Below are 19902 nucleotides of genomic sequence, written 5' to 3' on the forward strand. Positions count from 1 at the left end.
GTGTGTCTGCGTGTGTGTGTGTGTGTCTGCGTGCGTGTGTGTGTGTCTGCGTGCGTGTGTGTGTGTCTGCGTGCGTGTGTGTGTGTCTGCGTGCGTGCGTGTGTGTGTGTCTGCGTGTGTGTGTGTGTGTCTGCGTGCGTGTGTGTGTGTGTGTCTGCGTGTGTGTGTGTGTGTCTGCGTGTGTGTGTGTCTGCGTGCGTGTGTGTGTGTGTGTGTCTGCGTGTGTGTGTGTCTGCGTGCGTGTGTGTGTGTGTGTATCTGCGTGTGTGTGTGTGTGTCTGCGTGTGTGTGTGTGTGTCTGTGTGTGTGTGTGTGTGTGTGTGTGTGTCTGCGTGTGTGTGTGTGTGTCTGCGTGTGTGTGTGTCTGCGTGTGTGTGTGTGTGTCTGCGTGCGTGCGTGTGTGTGTGTGTGTCTGCGTGTGTGTGTGTGTGTGTGTGTGTGTGTCTGCGTGTGTGTGTGTGTGTGTGTGTGTGTGTGTGTGTGTGTGTGTGTGTGTGTGTGTGTGTCTGCGTGCGTGCGTGTGACGTGTGTGTCTCGTTCCTCCAGGTTGTAGTTCAGGGTTCTTTGGTACCGACTGCTCCGAGGTGTGTCGGTGTCAGAACGGAGCGGACTGTGACCACATCACTGGTCAGTGCTCCTGTCGGACTGGATTCATCGGACACAGCTGTGAACTCAGTGAGTCCATCCCAACCATAACTGTGTGTGTGTGTGTGTGTGTGTGTGTGTGTGTGTGTGTGTGTGTGTGTGTGTGTGTGTGTGTGTGTGTGTGTGTGTGTGTGTGTGTGTGTGTGTGTGTGTGTGTGTGTGTGTGTGTGTGTGTCTGCATCTCAGCTGTTCCCCACTTCTTTTAACTGAGCAGTAATTCTGTGTATGTAGTGTGTGTATATTGTGTACTAACTCTTCCTGTTCCTCTCAGAGTGTCGTCCCGGTACGTTTGGCTACGGCTGTCAGCAGCTGTGTGTGTGTATGAACAACGCCACCTGTGACTATGTGACTGGAACCTGCTACTGCAGCATCGGATACAAAGGCATCCGCTGTGACCAGGGTCAGTGTCTGTCTGTCTGTCTGTCTGTCTGTCTGTCTGTCTGTCTGTCTGTCTGTCTGTCTGTCTGTCTGTCTGTCTGTCTGTCTGTCTGTCTGTCTGTCTGTCTGTGTTTGTCTGTGTTTGTCTGTGTTTGTCTGTGTTTGTCTGTGTTTGTCTGTGTTTGTCTGTGTTTGTCTGTGTTTGTCTGTGTTTGTGATTGCTGACTGATGTGCAAGGTGGACAGAGTTTACACTTTTAGGACTATTCTATTTGTTCCATTATATAGGGCAAGCTACACCCTGCACACCTCATGTTCTGAGAATTTGTGCTCAAATTACAGTATGTATTCGATCCAGGTCTGGTGTTTATTACAGTATGTATTCGATCCAGGTCTGGTGTTTATTACAGTATGTATTCGATCCAGGTCTGGTGTTTATTACAGTATGTATTCGATCCAGGTCTGGTGTTTATTACAGTATGTATTCGATCCAGGTCTGGTGTTTATTACAGTATGTATTCGATCCAGGTCTGGTGTTTATTACAGTATGTATTCGATCCAGGTCTGGTGTTTATTACAGTATGTATTCGATCCAGGTCTGGTGTTTATTACAGTATGTATTCGATCCAGGTCTGGTGTTTATTACAGTATGTATTCGATCCAGGTCTGGTGTTTATTACAGTATGTATTCGATCCAGGTCTGGTGTTTATTACAGTATGTATTCGATCCAGGTCTGGTGTTTATTACAGTATGTTTTCGATCCAGGTCTGGTGTTTATTACAGTATGTATTCTATCCAGGTCTGGTGTTTATTACAGTATGTATTCGATCCAGGTCTGGTGTTTATTACAGTATGTATTCGATCCAGGTCTGGTGTTTATTACAGTATGTATTCGATCCAGGTCTGGTGTTTATTACAGTATGTATTCGATCCAGGTCTGGTGTTTATTACAGTATGTATTCGATCCAGGTCTGGTGTTTATTACAGTATGTATTCAATCCAGGTCTGGTGTTTATTACAGTATGTATTCGATCCAGGTCTGGTGTTTATTACAGTATGTATTCGATCCAGGTCTGGTGTTTATTACAGTATGTATTCGATCCAGGTCTGGTGTTTATTACAGTATGTATTCGATCCAGGTCTGGTGTTTATTACAGTATGTATTCGATCCAGGTCTGGTGTTTATTACAGTATGTATTCGATCCAGGTCTGGTGTTTATTACAGTATGTTTTCGATCCAGGTCTGGTGTTTATTACAGTATGTATTCGATCCAGGTCTGGTGTTTATTACAGTATGTATTCGATCCAGGTCTGGTGTTTATTACAGTATGTATTCGATCCAGGTCTGGTGTTTATTACAGTATGTATTCGATCCAGGTCTGGTGTTTCTGTGTGTATTAATGATGATCTGTGTTTGTGTTAACGTTTGTGTGTTTATTTAAATATGTCCCCCCCCTCTCTATTCCAGCTGCCCTGATGATGGAGGAGCTGAATCCTTACACTAAGATCAGCCCGGCCTTGGCATCAGAGCGCCAGTCAGCGGGGGCTGTCATGGGCATCATCTTCCTCCTCCTCTTCATCATGACCGTGTTGGGGGTGGTGGTGTGGTGGCGGCATCACCAGAGAGAGAAAGGAGGGCAGCACATGCCCAGTGTGTCCTACAGCCCTGCCCTGAGGATCAGCAGTCAGGGTTACTCCCTCTCTGGTGAGACGCTCCGGACTGTACCACTTAGTCACGTTAACTAAGTCAGTCAGGGTCACTCCCTCTCTGGTGAGACGCTCCGGACTGCACCACTTAGTCACTCCCTCTCTGATGAGACGCTCCGGACTGTACCACTTAGTCACGTTAACTAAGTCAGTCAGGGTCACTCCCTCTCTGGTGAGACGCTCCGGACTGTACCACTTAGTCACGTTAACTAAGTCAGTCAGGGTCACTCCCTCTCTGGTGAGACGCTCCGGACTGCACCACTTAGTCACTCCCTCTCTGATGAGACGCTCCGGACTGTACCACTTAGTCATGTTAACTAAGTCAGTCAGGGTCACTCCCTCTCTGGTGAGACGCTCCGGACTGTACCACTTAGTCACGTTAACTAAGTCAGTCAGGGTCGCTCCCTCTCTGGTGAGACGCTCCGGACTGTACCACTTAGTCACGTTAACTAAGTCAGTCAGGGTTACTCCCTCTCTGGTGAGACGCTCCGGACTGTACCACTTAGTCACGTTAACTAAGTCAGTCAGGGTCACTCCCTCTCTGTTGAGACGCTCCGGATTGTACCACTTAGTCACGTTAACTAAGTCGGTCAGGGTCACTCCCTCTCTGGTGAGACGCTCCGGACTGTACCACTTAGTCACGTTAACTAAGTCAGTCAGGGGTTTACAAATGTTTACTATAGTGTTGTTAAGACTTTATCCACAGGACTGTCTCTTTACAGTGTGGACACTCTCCACAGGACTGTTTCTTTACAGTGTGGACTCTCTCCACAGGACTGTCTCTTTACAGTGTGGACTCTCTCCACAGCACTGTTTCTTTACAGTGTGGACTCTCTCCACAGGACTGTTTCTTTACATTGTGGATTCTCTCCACAGGACTGTTTCTTTACAGTGTGGATTCTCTCCACAGGACTGTGTCTTTACAGTGTGGATTCTCTCCACAGGACTGTGTCTTTACAGTGTGGATTCTCTCCACAGGACTGTTTCTTTACAGTGTGGATTCTCTCCACAGGACTGTTTCTTTACAGTGTGGATTCTCTCCACAGGACTGTGTCTTTACAGTGTGGATTCTCTCCACAGGACTGTTTCTTTACAGTGTGGACTCTCTCCACAGCACTCGGGGGTGATCTGACTGAAATCGGGGGTGATCTGACTCAATTCGGGGGTGATCTAACTAAATTCAGGGGTGATCTAACTAAATTCGGGGGTGATCTAACTAAATTCGGGGGTGATCTAACTAAATTTGGGGGTGATCTAACTAAATTCAGGGGTGATCTAACTAAATTCGGGGGTGATCTAACTAAATTCGGGGGTGATCTAACTAAATTCAGGGGTGATCTAACTAAATTCAGGGGTGATCTAACTGAACTCTCTTTCCAGTTAGATCCTCCTCTCTCTTGCTGTTTTTGTTCTCAGCAAACTCAGCTTTCTGATGAAACCTCTTTGTTTGAACATTTCCCGATGGAGCTGTGTTTTTGATTTTGCTTGCGTGCTCGGCCATGTGACTGCGAGTGTGTGTGTAGAGTCCTATGCTATAAGCTGATGTTTCCGTGGTGAGCAGGGCTTCAGTGTACAGGCTTGTTCTCCTCTCTAGACTCATCTCCTACCAACAGCAACATCAGTCGTTGTTTCACTAACCCCTCCTACCACACTCTGGGAGCATGTACCTACGCTGGCCACTACGCCAAGCCTGACAAGAAGACCAGAAAGGCCAAGGTGGGTGGCAACGAACCTTAACTTTATTTATGCTAAGAGTACATACAGGCAACTGTCAAAATAAAGAAAACATCAACATAAAAATGTCTTAATAGTTTTCACCACGAGCAGACAGGACAGCTTCAATGCACCTTGGCATAGATTCTGGAACTCTATTGGAGGGATGTGACACCAGTCTTCCACCAGAAATTCCATCATGTGGTGTTTTGTTGTTGATGGTGGAAAACGCTGTCTCAGGCTCCACTCCAGAATCTCCCAGAAGTGTTCAATTGGGTTGAGATCTGGTGACTGAAACGGCCATGGCATATGGTTTACATCGTTTTCATACTCATTGAATCATTCAGTGACCAATCGTGACATGTGTATGGGGCATTGTCATTGTATGGAGAAGCAAAAAGCTACCATTACTATGTTAATTGCTTCATTAAATCAGCAACCACACCTATGTGGAAGCACCTGTTTTCAATATACTTTGTATCTCTCATTTACTCAAGTGTTTCCATTATTCTGGCAGTTACCTGTACATTGGCATTCTCCAAAAAACATGTGTCTTTTATTTGTCAGTTCTTTGTGTTTTTCCACGTGTATCAGCTACTCTTCCTGTGGTCCTCATTAGTTGTTCCACGTGTAGCAGCTACTCTTCCTGTGGTCCTCATTAGTTGTTCCACGTGTAGCAGCTACTCTTCCTGTGGTCCTCATTAGCTGTTCCACATACAGCAGCTACTCTTCCTGTGGTCCTCATTAGCTGTTCCACATGTAGCAGCTACTCTACCTGGGGTCCTCATTAGTTGTTCCACATGTAGCAGCTACTCTTCCTGTGGTCCTCATTAGCTGTTCTACGTGTAGCAGCTACTCTACCTGGGGTCCTCAGTCTGTCTGTATGTGTTTCCTTCCCAGGTGAAGGACAAGAGGTTAAACAGGAATAGTGCTCCAGAGTGGACAGCCTACTATAACCTCGATGAACTGGGTATGTCTGATGACTCCCTTATAAACCCATTGTAAATACAAATTGATTTGGGATTGTTTAGTTTCCTCTAGAACATAGTCTAATGAATCTGTCCCTTTAACATCTCTGTAGGTGTGTACCGTGTAGACAGGCTCTTAATCTGTCCCTTTAACATCTCTGTAGGTGTGTACCGTGTAGACAGGCTCTTAATCTGTCCCTTTAACATCTCTGTAGGTGTGTACCGTGTAGACAGGCACTTAATCTGTCCCTTTAACATCTCTGTAGGTGTGTACCGTGTAGACAGGCTCTTAATCTGTCCCTTTAACATCTCTGTAGGTGTGTACCGTGTAGACAGGCACTTAATCTGTCCCTTTAACATCTCTGTAGGTGTGTACCGTGTAGACAGGCTCTTAATCTGTCCCTTTAACATCTCTGTAGGTGTGTACCGTGTAGACAGGCTCTTAATCTGTCCCTTTAACATCTCTGTAGGTGTGTACCGTGTAGACAGGCTCTTAATCTGTCCCTTTAACATCTCTGTAGGTGTGTACCGTGTAGACAGGCTCTTAATCTGTCCCTTTAACATCTCTGTAGGTGTGTACCGTGTAGACAGGCTCTTAATCTGTCCCTTTAACATCTCTGTAGGTGTGTACCGTGTAGACAGACGCTACAGCTCCTACCATGAACAGTACTACAGAGGTAGAGTATGAGACTCCACTATGTCCTTATTAGGAAGAGGACCATCTCATATAACAGAGTGGTTGTCTGTGTTACCCAAAGACTTTCCTGCACTGTAGTGTGTGACTGCATGTGTGCTGTGCGTGTGTTTGTGTCAGAGGGAGAAGCGGAGGGAGTAGCGGAGGGAGAAGCGGAGGGAGTAGCGGAGCGAGAAGCGGAACGAGTAGCGGAGGGAGTAGCGGAGCGAGAAGCGGAGGGAGTAGCGGAGGGAGTAGCGGAGCGAGAAGCAGAGGGAGTAGCGGAGCGAGTAGCGGAGGGAGTAGCGAAGCGAGTAGCGGAGGGAGTAGCGGAGGGAGAAGCGGAGGGAGAAGCGGAGCGAGAAGCGGAGCGAGTAGCGAAGGGAGTAGCGGAGCGAGAAGCGGAGCGAGTAGCGGAGGGTGTAGCGGAGCGAGAAGCGGAGGGAGTAGCGGAGCGAGAAGCGGAGCGAGTAGCGGAGCGAGAAGCGGAGGGTGTAGCGGAGCGAGAAGCGGAGGGAGTAGCGGAGCGAGAAGCGGAGGGTGTAGCGGAGCGAGAAGCGGAGCGAGAAGCGGAGGGAGTAGCGGAGCGAGAAGCGAAGGGAGTAGCGGAGCGAGTAGCGAAGCGAGTAGCGGAGGGAGTAGCGAGCGAGCGCGTAACGGAGGGAGAAGCGGAGGGAGTAGCGGAGGGAGTAGCGGAGGGAGAAGCGAAGCGAGTAGCGGAGCGAGTAGCGGAGCGAGAAGCGGAGCGAGTAGAGGAGCGAGTAGCGGAGGGAGTAGCGGAGGGAGAAGCGGAGGGAGTAGCGGAGGGAGAATCGGAGGGAGTAGCGGAGGGAGTAGCTCAGGGCATGCCTGTCCCAGCATGCATCTGTATAGTCTACTTGTGTGCTGCTATAGCCCCTTGCTTTAGCTACTGTCATGGAGTTCACTAAATATTTTCATAAAGAAACTGATAAAACACACAGGTGTTAAATCAAGGTGACTTACAAAGATGAGAAGGAACCAAGAGCAAGAGAGGGAGTGTGGTGATGTAGTGTCCACAACTAAAGAATCACGTGGAATCTGAAAAGACACCTATCCTGAAAGCATGATGGTGTACTGTGTGTACAAGCTAACAGACAGGAACGAGGTAGGTAGATAACCATAGTACCAGTCAAAAGTTTGGACATACCTACTCATTCAAGAGTTTTTCTTTATTTTTACTATTTTCTACATTGTTGAATAATAGTGAAGAAATGCAAACTATGAAATAACACATATGGAATCATGTAGTAACCAAAAAAGTGTTAAACAAATCTAAATATATTTTATATTTGAGATTCTTCAAAGTAGCCACCCTTTGCCTTGACGACAGTTTTGCACACTCTTGGCATTCTCTCAACCAGCTTCCCCTGGAATGCTTTTCCAACAGTCTTGAAGGAGTTCCCACATATGCTGATCACTTGTTGGCTGCTTTTCCTTCACTCTGCGGTCCAGCTCATCCCAAACCATCTCAATTGGGTTGAGGTCAGGTGATTGTGGAGGCCAAATCAGCTGATGCAGCACTCCATCACTCTCCTTCTTGGTAAAATAGCCCTAACACAGCCTGGAGGTGTGTTGGATCATTGTCCTGTTGAAAAACAAATGACAGTCCCACTAAGCGCAAACCAGATGTGATGACATATCGCTGTTTTATCCATACTGGTTAAGTATGCCTTGAATTTTAAATAAAACACAGACAGTGTCACCAGCAAAGGACCATTACACCTTCCCCTCCATGCTTCATGGTGGGATCCACACATGCGGAGATCATCCGTTCACCTACTCTGCGTCTCACAAAGACACAGCGGTTGGGACCAAAAATCTTAAATTTGGACACATCAGACCAAAAGACAGATTCTCACTGGTCTAATGTCCAGTGCTTGTGTTTCTTGGCACAAACAAGTCTCTTCTTCTTATTGGTGTCCTTTAGTAGTGGTCTCTTTGCAGCAATTCGACCATGAAGGCCTGATTCACGCAGTCTCCTCTGAACAGTTGATGTTGAGACGTGTCTGTTACTGAACTCTGTGAAGCATTTATTTGGGCTGCAATTTCTGAGGCTGGTAACGCTAATGAACTTATCCTCTGCAGCAGAGGTAACTCTGGGTCTTCCTTTCGTGTGGCGGTCTTCATGAGAGTCAGTTTCATCATAGCGCTTGATGGTTTTTGCGACTGCACTTGAAGAAACTTTCAAAGTTCTTGAAATTTTCCAAATTGACTGACCTTCATGTCTTAATGCGTTTGAGCCATTCAGTTGTGTTGTGACAAGGTAGGAGTGGTATACAGAAGATAGCCTTATTTGGTAAAAGACCAAGTCCATATTATGGCAAGAACAGCTCAAATAAGCAAAGAGAAATGAAAGCATCATTACTTTAAGAAGGAAAGAAATTCCACAAATTAACTTTTAACAAGGCACACCTTTTAATTGAAATGCATTTGCCTCATGAAGCTGGTTGAGAGAACGCCAAGTGTGTGCAAAGCTGTCATCAAGGCAAAGGGTGGCTACTTTGAAGAATCTAAAATCTAAAATATATTTTGATTTGTTTAACCCTTTTTTGGTTACTACATGATTCCATATGTGTTATTTCATAGTTTGGATTTCTTCACTATTATTCTACAATGAAAAAAATAGTAAAAATATAGAAAAACCCTTGAATGAGTAGGTGTGTCCAAACTTTTGACTGGTACTGTATATATATACACACTGCCCTATCCCACTGGACAAGAGGAATACCTATGTAAGAATGCTGTTCATTGACTACAGCTCAGCATTCAACTCCATAGGACTCTCCAAGCTCATCATCAAGCTGGAGGCCCTGGGTCTCAACCCCGCCCTGTGGAATTGGGTCCTGAACTTTCTGAAGGGCCGCCCCCAGGTGGTGAAGGTAGGAAACAACATCTCCACTTCGTTGTCCCTCAACACTGGGGCCCCACAAAGGTGCGTGCTCAGCCCCCTCCTGTCTCCCTGTTCACCCATGACTGCGTGGCTATGCACGCCTCCAACTCAATCATCAAGTTTGCAGACGACACAACAGTAGTGGGCTTGATTACCAACAACGAGGAGACGGCCTACAGGGAGGAGGTGAGGGCACTTGGAGTGTGGTGTCAGGAAAACAACCTGTCACTCAACATCAACCAAACAAAGGAGATGATCGTGGACTTCAGGAAACAGCAGAGGGAGCACCCTCCTTATCCACATCAAAGGGTCAGTAGTGGAGAAGGTGGAAAGTTCCTCTGAGTACACATCACAGACAAACAGAAATGGTCCACCCACACTGACAGTATGGTGAAGAAGGCGCAACAGCACCTCTTCAACCTCAGGAGGCTGAAGAAATTTGGCTTGTCACCCAAAACCCTTCCTGTTGACACTTCCTGTTCACACCGCTACCATCCAGAAGGCGAGGTCAGTACAGGTGCATCAAAGCTGGGACGGAGAGACTGAAGAACAGCTTATATCTCAAGGCCATCAGGCTGCTAAACATCACTAACTCAGAGAGGCTGCTGCCTACAGTGCCTTGCTAAAGCATTCATCCCCCTTGGCATTTTTCCTATGTTGTTGCATTACAACCTGTAATTTAAATAGATTTTTATTTGGACTTCATGTAATGGACATACACAAAATAGTCAAATGAAAAAAATTACTTGTTTAAAAATGTTTAAAAAAAATGAAAACAGAAAAGTGGTGCGTGCATATGTATTCACCCCCTTTGCTATGAAGCCACTAAATAAGATCTGGTGAAACCAATTACCTTCAGAAGTCATATAATTAGTTACATAAAGTCCCCCTGTGTGCAATCTAAGTGTCACATGATCTCAGTATATATACACCTGTTCTGAAAGGACCCAGAGTCTGCAACACCACTAAGCAAGGGGCACCACCAAGCAAGCGGCACCATGAAGACCAAGGATCTCTCCAAACAGGTCAGGGACAAAGTTGTAGAGAAGTACAGATCAGGGTTGGGTTACAAAAAAATATCTGAAACTTTGAACATCCCACGGAGCACCATTAAATCCATTATTAAAAAATGGAAAGAATATGGCACCACAACAAACCTGCCAAGAGTGGGCCGCCCACCAAAACTCACGGACCAGGCAAGGAGGGCATTAATCAGAGAGGCAACAAAGAGACCAAAGATTACCCTGAAGGAGCTGCATAGTTCATAGGACCACTTTAAGCCGTACACTCCACAGAGCTGGACTTTACGGAAGGGTGGCCAGAAAAAAGCCATTGCTTAAAGAAAAAAATAAGCAAACACGTTTGGTGTTCGCCAAAATGCATGTGGGAGACTCCCCAAACATATGGAAGAAGGTACTCTGGTCAGATGAGACTAGAATTGAGCTTTTTGGCCATCAAGGAAAACGCTATGTCTGGCGCAAAACCAACACCTCACATCACCCCGAGAAAACCATCCCCACAGTGAATCATGGTGGTGGCAGCATCATGCTGTGAGGATGTTTTTCATCGGCAGGGACTGGGAAACTGGTCAGGATTGAAGGAATGGTGGATGGCGCTAAATACAGGGAAATTCTTGAGGGAAACCTGTTTCAGTCTTCCAGAGATTTGAGACTGGGACAGAGGTTCACCTTCCAGCAGGACAATGACCCTAAGCATATTGCTAAAGCAACACTCGAGTGGTTTAAGGGGAAACATTTAAATGTATTTGGAATGGCCTAGTCAAAGCCCAGACCTCAATCCAATTGAGAATCTGTGGTATGACTTAAAGATTGCTGTACACCAGCGGAACCCATCCAACTTGAAGGAACGGAGCAGTTTTGCCTTGAAGAATGGGCAAAAATCCCAGTGGCTAGATGTGCTGGTTAAATGGTAGGTCCAGGTAGTCACAACAATAGATGGGTGTTGGTTAAATGGTAGGTCCAGGTAGTCACAACAATAGATGGGTGTTGGTTAAATGGTAGGTCCAGGTAGTCACAACAATAGATGGGTGCTGGTTAAATGGTAGGTCCAGGTAATCACAACAATAGATGGGTGTTGGTTAAATGGTAGGTCCAGGTAGTCACAACAATAGATGGGTGTTGGTTAAATGGTAGGTCCAGGTAGTCACAACAATAGATGGGTGTTGGTTAAATGGTAGGTCCAGCTAGTCACAACAATAGATGGGTGTTGGTTAAATGGTAGGTCCAGGTAGTCACAACAATAGATGGGTGTTGGTTAAACGGTAGGTCCAGGTAGTCATAACAATAGATGGGTGTTGGTTAAACGGTAGGTCCAGGTAATCACAACAATAGATGGGTGTTGGTTAAACGGTAGGTCCAGGTAGTCACAACAATAGATGGGTGTTGGTTAAATGGTAGGTCCAGGTAGTCACAACAATAGATGGGTGTTGGTTAAACGGTAGGTCCAGGTAATCAAAACAATAGATGGGTGTTGGTTAAACGGTAGGTCCAGGTAGTCACAACGATAGATGGGTGTTGGTTAAATGGTAGGTCCAGGTACTCACAACAATAGATGGGTGTTGGTTAAACGGTAGGTCCAGGTAGTCACAACAATAGATGGGTGTTGGTTAAACGGTAGGTCCAGGTAGTCACAACAATAGATGGGTGTTGGTTAAATGGTAGGTCCAGGTAGTCACAACAATAGATGGGTGTTGGTTAAATGGTAGGTCCAGGTAGTCACAACAATAGATGGGTGTTGGTTAAATGGTAGGTCCAGGTAGTCACAACAATAGATGGGTGTTGGTTAAATGGTAGGTCCAGGTAGTCACAACAATAGATGGGTGTTGGTTAAATGGTAGGTCCAGGTAGTCACAACAATAGATGGGTGTTGGTTAAATGGTAGGTCCAGGTAGTCACAACAATAGATGGGTGTTGGTTAAATGGTAGATCCAGGTAGTCACAACAATTGATGGGTGTTGGTTAAATGATAGGGCCAGGTAGTCACAACAATAGATGGGTGTTGGTTAAATGGTAGGGCCAGGTAGTCACAACAATAGATGGGTGTTGGTTAAATGGTAGGTCCAGGTAGTCACAACAATAGATGGGTGTTGGTTAAATGGTAGGTCCAGGTAGTCACAACAATAGATGGGTGTTGGTTAAATGGTAGGTCCAGGTAGTCACAACAATAGATGGGTGTTGGTTAAATGGTAGGTCCAGGTAGTCACAACAATAGATGGGTGTTGGTTAAATGGTAGGTCCAGGTAGTCACAACAATAGATGGGTGTTGGTTAAATGGTAGGTCCAGGTAGTCACAACAATAGATGGGTGTTGGTTAAATGGTAGGTCCAGGTAGTCACAACAATAGATGGGTGTTGGTTAAATGGTGATTATAATGAATGGAGGGAATTTGGAGCAGCTAGTTTTTTTTCTTCCTGTGAGCGAGGAGCGGTTTTTAGCAGAGCGGTTGGAAAGGACGTGGAGTGCCGGAGCGTTGCACATGCACTGCTCTGAAAAGCGGTGAGTGGGATTTCAGACCACTCAACACCGCTCACACACTCTGGTTTGTGTATAAACTGATGTGTATAAACTGATGTGTATGAACTGATGTGTATGTATGAACCTCTGTGTGTGTTTTGACCTCTTGTGTCTCTCTCTCCACAGGGCACGCCTGTGATCTCCTCCTCCTCTGTGTGTGTTCCTTCCTCCTGATGGTCTCACACACTCCCCTCTCTGGTCCTCTCCTCCTCTCCTCCAGTCTCTAACTAACACACTCCTCTCTGGTCCTCTCCTCCAGTCTCTAACTAACACACTCCTCTCTGGTCCTCTCCTCCAGTCTCTAACTAACACACTCCTCTCTGGTCCTCTCCTCCAGTCTCTAACTAACACACTCCTCTCTGGTCCTCTCCTCCTCTCCTCCAGTCTCTAACTAACACACTCCTCTCTGGTCCTCTCCTCCTCTCCTCCAGTCTCTAACTAACACACTCCTCTCTGGTCCTCTCCTCCAGTCTCTAACTAACACACTCCTCTCTGGTCCTCTCCTCCAGTCTCTAACTAACACACTCCTCTCTGGTCCTCTCCTCCAGTCTCTAACTAACACACTCCTCTCTGGTCCTCTCCTCCTCTCCTCCAGTCTCTAACTAACACACTCCTCTCTGGTCCTCTCCTCCAGTCACTAACTAACACACTCCTCTCTGGTCCTCTCCTCCAGTCTCTAACTAACACACTCCTCTCTCCTCCTCTCCTCCAGTCTCTAACTAACACACTCCTCTCTGGTCCTCTCCTCCAGTCTCTAACTAACACACTCCTCTCTGGTCCTCTCCTCCTCTCCTCCAGTCTCTAACTAACACACTCCTCTCTCCTCCTCTCCTCCTCTCCTCCAGTCTCTAACTAACACACTCCTCTCTGGTCCTCTCCTCCAGTCTCTAACTCACACACTCCTCTCTGGTCCTCTCCTCCTCTCCTCCAGTCTCTAACTAACACACTCCTCTCTGGTCCTCTCCTCCAGTCTAACTAACACACTCCTCTCTGGTCCTCTCCTCCAGTCACTAACTAACACACTCCTCTCTGGTCCTCTCCTCCTCTCCTCCAGTCTCTAACTAACACACTCCTCTCTCCTCCTCTCCTCCAGTCTCTAACTAACACACTCCTCTCTGGTCCTCTCCTCCAGTCTCTAACTAACACACTCCTCTCTGGTCCTCTCCTCCTCTCCTCCAGTCTCTAACTAACACACTCCTCTCTGGTCCTCTCCTCCAGTCTCTAACTAACACACTCCTCTCTGGTCCTCTCCTCCTCTCCTCCAGTCTCTAACTAACACACTCCTCTCTGGTCCTCTCCTCCAGTCTAACTAACACACTCCTCTCTGGTCCTCTCCTCCAGTCTCTAACTAACACACTCCTCTCTGGTCCTCTCCTCCAGTCTCTAACTAACACACTCCTCTCTGGTCCTCTCCTCCAGTCTCTAACTAACACACTCCTCTCTGGTCCTCTCCTCCTCTCCTCCAGTCTCTAACTAACACACTCCTCTCTGGTCCTCTCCTCCAGTCTAACTAACACACTCCTCTCTGGTCCTCTCCTCCAGTCTAACTAACACACTCCTCTCTGGTCCTCTCCTCCAGTCTCTAACTAACACACTCCTCTCTGGTCCTCTCCTCCTCTCCTCCAGTCTCTAACTAACACACTCCTCTCTGGTCCTCTCCTCCTCTCCTCCAGTCTCTAACTAACACACTCCTCTCTGGTCCTCTCCTCCAGTCTAACTAACACACTCCTCTCTGGTCCTCTCCTCCAGTCTAACTAACACACTCCTCTCTGGTCCTCTCCTCCAGTCTCTAACTAACACACTCCTCTCTGGTCCTCTCCTCCTCTCCTCCAGTCTCTAACTAACACACTCCTCTCTGGTCCTCTCCTCCTCTCCTCCAGTCTCTAACTAACACACTCCTCTCTGGTCCTCTCCTCCAGTCTAACTAACACACTCCTCTCTGGTCCTCTCCTCCAGTCTAACTAACACACTCCTCTCTGGTCCTCTCCTCCAGTCTAACTAACACACTCCTCTCTGGTCCTCTCCTCCAGTCTAACTAACACACTCCTCTCTGGTCCTCTCCTCCAGTCTAACTAACACACTCCTCTCTCCTCCTCTCCTCCTCTCCTCCAGTCTCTAACTAACACACTCCTCTCTCCTCCTCTCCTCCAGTCTCTAACTAACACACTCCTCTCTGGTCCTCTCCTCCTCTCCTCCAGTCTCTAACTAACACACTCCTCTCTGGTCCTCTCCTCCTCTCCTCCAGTCTCTAACTAACACACTCCTCTCTGGTCCTCTCCTCCAGTCTCTAACTAACACACTCCTCTCTGGTCCTCTCCTCCTCTCCTCCAGTCTCTAACTAACACACTCCTCTCTGGTCCTCTCCTCCAGTCTAACTAACACACTCCTCTCTCCTCCTCTCCTCCTCTCCTCCAGTCTCTAACTAACACACTCCTCTCTGGTCCTCTCCTCCAGTCTCTAACTAACACACTCCTCTCTGGTCCTCTCCTCCAGTCACTAACTAACACACTCCTCTCTCCTCCTCTCCTCCAGTCTCTAACTAACACACTCCTCTCTGGTCCTCTCCTCCAGTCTCTAACTAACACACTCCTCTCTGGTCCTCTCCTCCTCTCCTCCAGTCACTAACTCACACACTCCTCTCTGGTCCTCTCCTCCAGTCTCTAACTAACACACTCCTCTCTGGTCCTCTCCTCCTCTCCTCCAGTCTCTAACTAACACACTCCTCTCTGGTCCTCTCCTCCTCTCCTCCAGTCACTAACTCACACACTCCTCTCTGGTCCTCTCCTCCAGTCTCTAACTAACACACTCCTCTCTCCTCCTCTCCTCCAGTCTCTAACTAACACACTCCTCTCTGGTCCTCTCCTCCTCTCCTCCAGTCTCTAACTAACACACTCCTCTCTGGTCCTCTCCTCCTCTCCTCCAGTATCTAACTAACACACTCCTCTCTCCTCCTCTCCTCCAGTCTAACTAACACACTCCTCTCTCCTCCAGTCTCTAACTAACACACTCCTCTCTGGTCCTCTCCTCCAGTCTCTAACTAACACACTCCTCTCTCCTCCTCTCCTCCAGTCTCTAACTAACACACTCCTCTCTGGTCCTCTCCTCCTCTCCTCCAGTCTCTAACTAACACACTCCTCTCTCCTCCTCTCCTCCAGTCTCTAACTAACACACTCCTCTCTGGTCCTCTCCTCCAGTCTCTAACTAACACACTCCTCTCTGGTCCTCTCCTCCAGTCTCTAACTAACACACTCCTCTCTGGTCCTCTCCTCCTCTCCTCCAGTCTCTAACTAACACACTCCTCTCTCCTCCTCTCCTCCAGTCTCTAACTAACACACTCCTCTCTGGTCCTCTCCTCCAGTCTCTAACTAACACACTCCTCTCTGGTCCTCTCCTCCAGTCTAACTAACACACTCCTCTCTGGTCCTCTCCTCCAGTCTCTAACTAACACACTCCTCTCTGGTCCTCTCCTCCTCTCCTCCAGTCTCTAACTAACACACTCCTCTCTGGTCCTCTCCTCCTCTCCTCCAGTCTCTAACTAACACACTCCTCTCTGGTCCTCTCCTCCAGTCTCTAACTAACACACTCCTCTCTGGTCCTCTCCTCCAGTCTCTAACTAACACACTCCTCTCTGGTCCTCTCCTCCTCTCCTCCAGTCTCTAACTAACACACTCCTCTCTCCTCCTCTCCTCCAGTCTCTAACTAACACACTCCTCTCTGGTCCTCTCCTCCTCTCCTCCAGTCTCGAACTAACACACTCCTCTCTGGTCCTCTCCTCCAGTCTCTAACTAACACACTCCTCTCTGGTCCTCTCCTCCAGTCTCTAACTAACACACTCCCCTCTCTCCTCCTCTCCTCCAGTCTCTAACTAACACAACACCCCATAAACAAACTCACTTCTTTTGGATTTAAATGCTTTATACTGTGATATGCTACTAATGCTGTGAATGCTGTGTCCTGTATCATTTATCCTGTACTCTGTTTTGAATTGTTTTTCTACAGGTTGTCAGTGGACAATAGTTTTCACTTGTCTTACCTCCTGGGGTAGAATTGTAATCTTATGTTGTATTTGTTTCCCAATGTTGATATGATGAATGCATTGAAAGGCTGACAGATACCTTTACCTTGGTCAAGGGGTTCTTGTCTTCCTGCTTCTCAGTTTGTTATTTGTCTTTGTCAGACTACATGAAGGGTTCCCTGTCCAGCACCTGCTCTCTGAACAGTGAGAACCCCTACGCCACCATCAATGACCCGCTGTCCGTGGCCGTGGCCTGTAAACACTCAGAGAGCAGCTATGTAGAGATGAAGAGTCCTGTCCACCACGAGATGTCCTACTGCTCCTCTGCTATAGTCTCCACCACCGCCAGCAAGAACGTCTACGACGTTGGTGAGTTATAGATATATAGTTATGTAGATGTCCTACTGCTCCTCTGCTATAGTCTCCACCACCGCCAGTAAGAACGTCTATGACGTTGGTGAGTTATAGATATATAGTTATGTAGATGTCCTACTGCTCCTCTGCTATAGTCTCCACCACCGCCAGTAAGAACGTCTATGACGTTGGTGAGTTATAGATATATAGTTATGTAGATGTCCTACTGCTCCTCTGCTATAGTCTCCACCACCGCCAGTAAGAACGTCTACGACGTTGGTGAGTTATAGATATATAGTTATGTAGATGTCCTACTGCTCCTCTGCTATAGTCTCCACCACCGCCAGTAAGAACGTCTATGACGTTGGTGAGTTATAGATATATAGTTATGTAGATGTCCTACTGCTCCTCTGCTATAGTCTCCACCACCGCCAGTAAGAACGTCTATGACGTTGGTGAGTTATAGATATATAGTTATGTAGATGTCCTACTGCTCCTCTGCTATAGTCTCCACCACCGCCAGTAAGAACGTCTACGACGTTGGTGAGTTATAGATATATAGTTATGTAGATGTCCTACTGCTCCTCTGCTATAGTCACCACCACCGCCAGTAAGAACGTCTATGACGTTGGTGAGTTATAGATATATAGTTATGTAGATGTCCTACTGCTCCTCTGCTATAGTCTCCACCACCGCCAGTAAGAACGTCTATGACGTTGGTGAGTTATAGATATATAGTTATGTAGATGTCCTACTGCTCCTCTGCTATAGTCTCCACCACCGCCAGTAAGAACGTCTACGACGTTGGTGAGTTATAGATATATAGTTATGTAGATGTCCTACTGCTCCTCTGCTATAGTCACCACCACCGCCAGTAAGAACGTCTATGACGTTGGTGAGTTATAGATATATAGTTATGTAGATGTCCTACTGCTCCTCTGCTATAGTCTCCACCACCGCCAGTAAGAACGTCTACGACGTTGGTGAGTTATAGATATATAGTTATGTAGATGTCCTACTGCTCCTCTGCTATAGTCTCCACCACCGCCAGTAAGAACGTCTATGACGTTGGTGAGTTATAGATATATAGTTATGTAGATGTCCTACTGCTCCTCTGCTATAGTCTCCACCACCGCCAGTAAGAACGTCTACGACGTTGGTGAGTTATAGATATATAGTTATGTAGATGTCCTACTGCTCCTCTGCTATAGTCTCCACCACCGCCAGTAAGAACGTCTATGACGTTGGTGAGTTATAGATATATAGTTATGTAGATGTCCTACTGCTCCTCTGCTATAGTCACCACCACCGCCAGTAAGAACGTCTATGACGTTGGTGAGTTATAGATATATAGTTATGTAGATGTCCTACTGCTCCTCTGCTATAGTCTCCACCACCGCCAGTAAGAACGTCTATGACGTTGGTGAGTTATAGATATATAGTTATGTAGATGTCCTACTGCTCCTCTGCTATAGTCTCCACCACCGCCAGCAAGAACGTCTATGACGTTGGTGAGTTATAGATATATAGTTATGTAGATGTCCTACTGCTCCTCTGCTATAGTCACCACCACCGCCAGTAAGAACGTCTATGACGTTGGTGAGTTATAGATATATAGTTATGTAGATGTCCTACTGCTCCTCTGCTATAGTCTCCACCACCGCCAGCAAGAACGTCTACGACGTTGGTGAGTTACGGGGGGTGTAGGGCCATCGACATCCCCTTAGTTCTGGAGAAGATGACATCATGAGGAAGATGAATTTGTTTTTCTGTGTAACTGACTGGCTCTCAGTCTGTTGTCTGTTTTTAAATGTTGTTTTATTTCACCTTTATTTAACCAGGTTGGCCAGTTGAGAACAAGTTCTCATTTACAATTGCGACCTGGCCAAGATAAAGCAAAGCAGTTTGACACATACAACATCACAGAGTTACACATGGAAGTACAGTCAATAACACATAGAAAAAAAGAACGTCTATATACAGTGTGTGAAAATGGCGTGAGGAGGTAAGGCAATAAATAGGCCATAGTAGCGACGTAATTACAATTTAGCAGATTAACACTGGAGTGATAGATGAGCAGATGGTGATGTGCAAGTAGAAATACTGTTGTGCAAAAGAGCAGAAAAGTAAATAAAAACAATATGGGGATGAGGTAGGTAGATTGGGTGGGCTATTTACAGATGGACTATGTACAGCTGCAGCGATCGGTTAGCTGCTCAGATAGCTGATGTTTAAAGTTAGTGAGGGAAATATAAGTCTCTGTATGTTGTCTCTGTCTGTTGTCTATGTCTCTGTCTGTTGTCTCTGTCTGTTGTCTATGTCTCAGTCTCTGTATGTTGTCTCTGTCTGTTGTCTATGTCTCTGTCTGTTGTCTCAGTCTCTGTCTGTTGTCTCTGTCTGTTGTCTCAGTCTCTGTCTGTTGTCTCAGTCTCTGTCTGTTGTCTCTGTCTGTTGTCTATGTCTCTGTCTGTTGTCTCAGTCTCTGTCTGTTGTCTCTGTCTGTTGTCTATGTCTCTGTCTGTTGTCTCAGTCTCTGTCTGTTGTCTCAGTCTCTGTCTGTTGTATCTGTCTCTGTCTGTTGTCTATGTCTCTGTCTGTTGTCTCAGTCTCTGTCTGTTGTCTCAGTCTCTGTCTGTTGTATCTGTCTCTGTCTGTTGTCTATGTCTCTGTCTGTTGTCTCAGTCTCTGTCTGTTGTCTCAGTCTCTGTCTGTTGTCTCTGTCTGTTGTCTCAGTCTGTTGTCTCTGTCTGTTGTCTATTTTTGTTGTCTCAGTCTGTTGTTTCTGTCTGTTGTCTCAGTCTGTTGTCTGTTGTTTCTGTCTGTTGTCTCTGTCTGTTGTCTCTGTCTGTTGTCTGTCTGTTGTCTCTGTCTGTCATCTGTCTGTTGTCTCTGTCTGTTGTCTGTCTGTTGTCTGTCTGTTGTCTCTGTCTCTGTCTGTCGTCTGTCTGTTGTCTCTGTCTGTTGTCTGTCTGTTGTCTCTGTCTGTTGTCTGTCGTCTGTCTGTT

General features: G+C 46.7%; 1 protein-coding gene across 2 annotated transcripts in view; it reads left to right on the forward strand.

The window, feature by feature from the left end:
* LOC106593436 (multiple epidermal growth factor-like domains protein 11) overlaps nucleotides 1-19902 on the forward strand; it is a 380364-nt gene that overhangs the window by 357170 nt on the left and 3292 nt on the right. The window contains exons 19-25 of one of the 2 annotated variants that reach the window (XM_045708336.1): nucleotides 547-675; nucleotides 917-1045; nucleotides 2492-2728; nucleotides 4325-4446; nucleotides 5344-5413; nucleotides 6035-6088; nucleotides 16706-16912. In XM_045708336.1, coding sequence (XP_045564292.1) covers nucleotides 547-675; nucleotides 917-1045; nucleotides 2492-2728; nucleotides 4325-4446; nucleotides 5344-5413; nucleotides 6035-6088; nucleotides 16706-16912 — 948 coding nt within the window. The remainder of the gene's footprint in view (nucleotides 1-546; nucleotides 676-916; nucleotides 1046-2491; nucleotides 2729-4324; nucleotides 4447-5343; nucleotides 5414-6034; nucleotides 6089-16705; nucleotides 16913-19902) is intronic. The other variant, XM_045708337.1, reaches the window with a different exon arrangement.

This window comes from Salmo salar, chromosome ssa26 (genome assembly GCF_905237065.1).
Source record: "Salmo salar chromosome ssa26, Ssal_v3.1, whole genome shotgun sequence".
In the NCBI taxonomy this organism is placed as follows: Eukaryota; Metazoa; Chordata; class Actinopteri; order Salmoniformes; family Salmonidae; genus Salmo; species Salmo salar.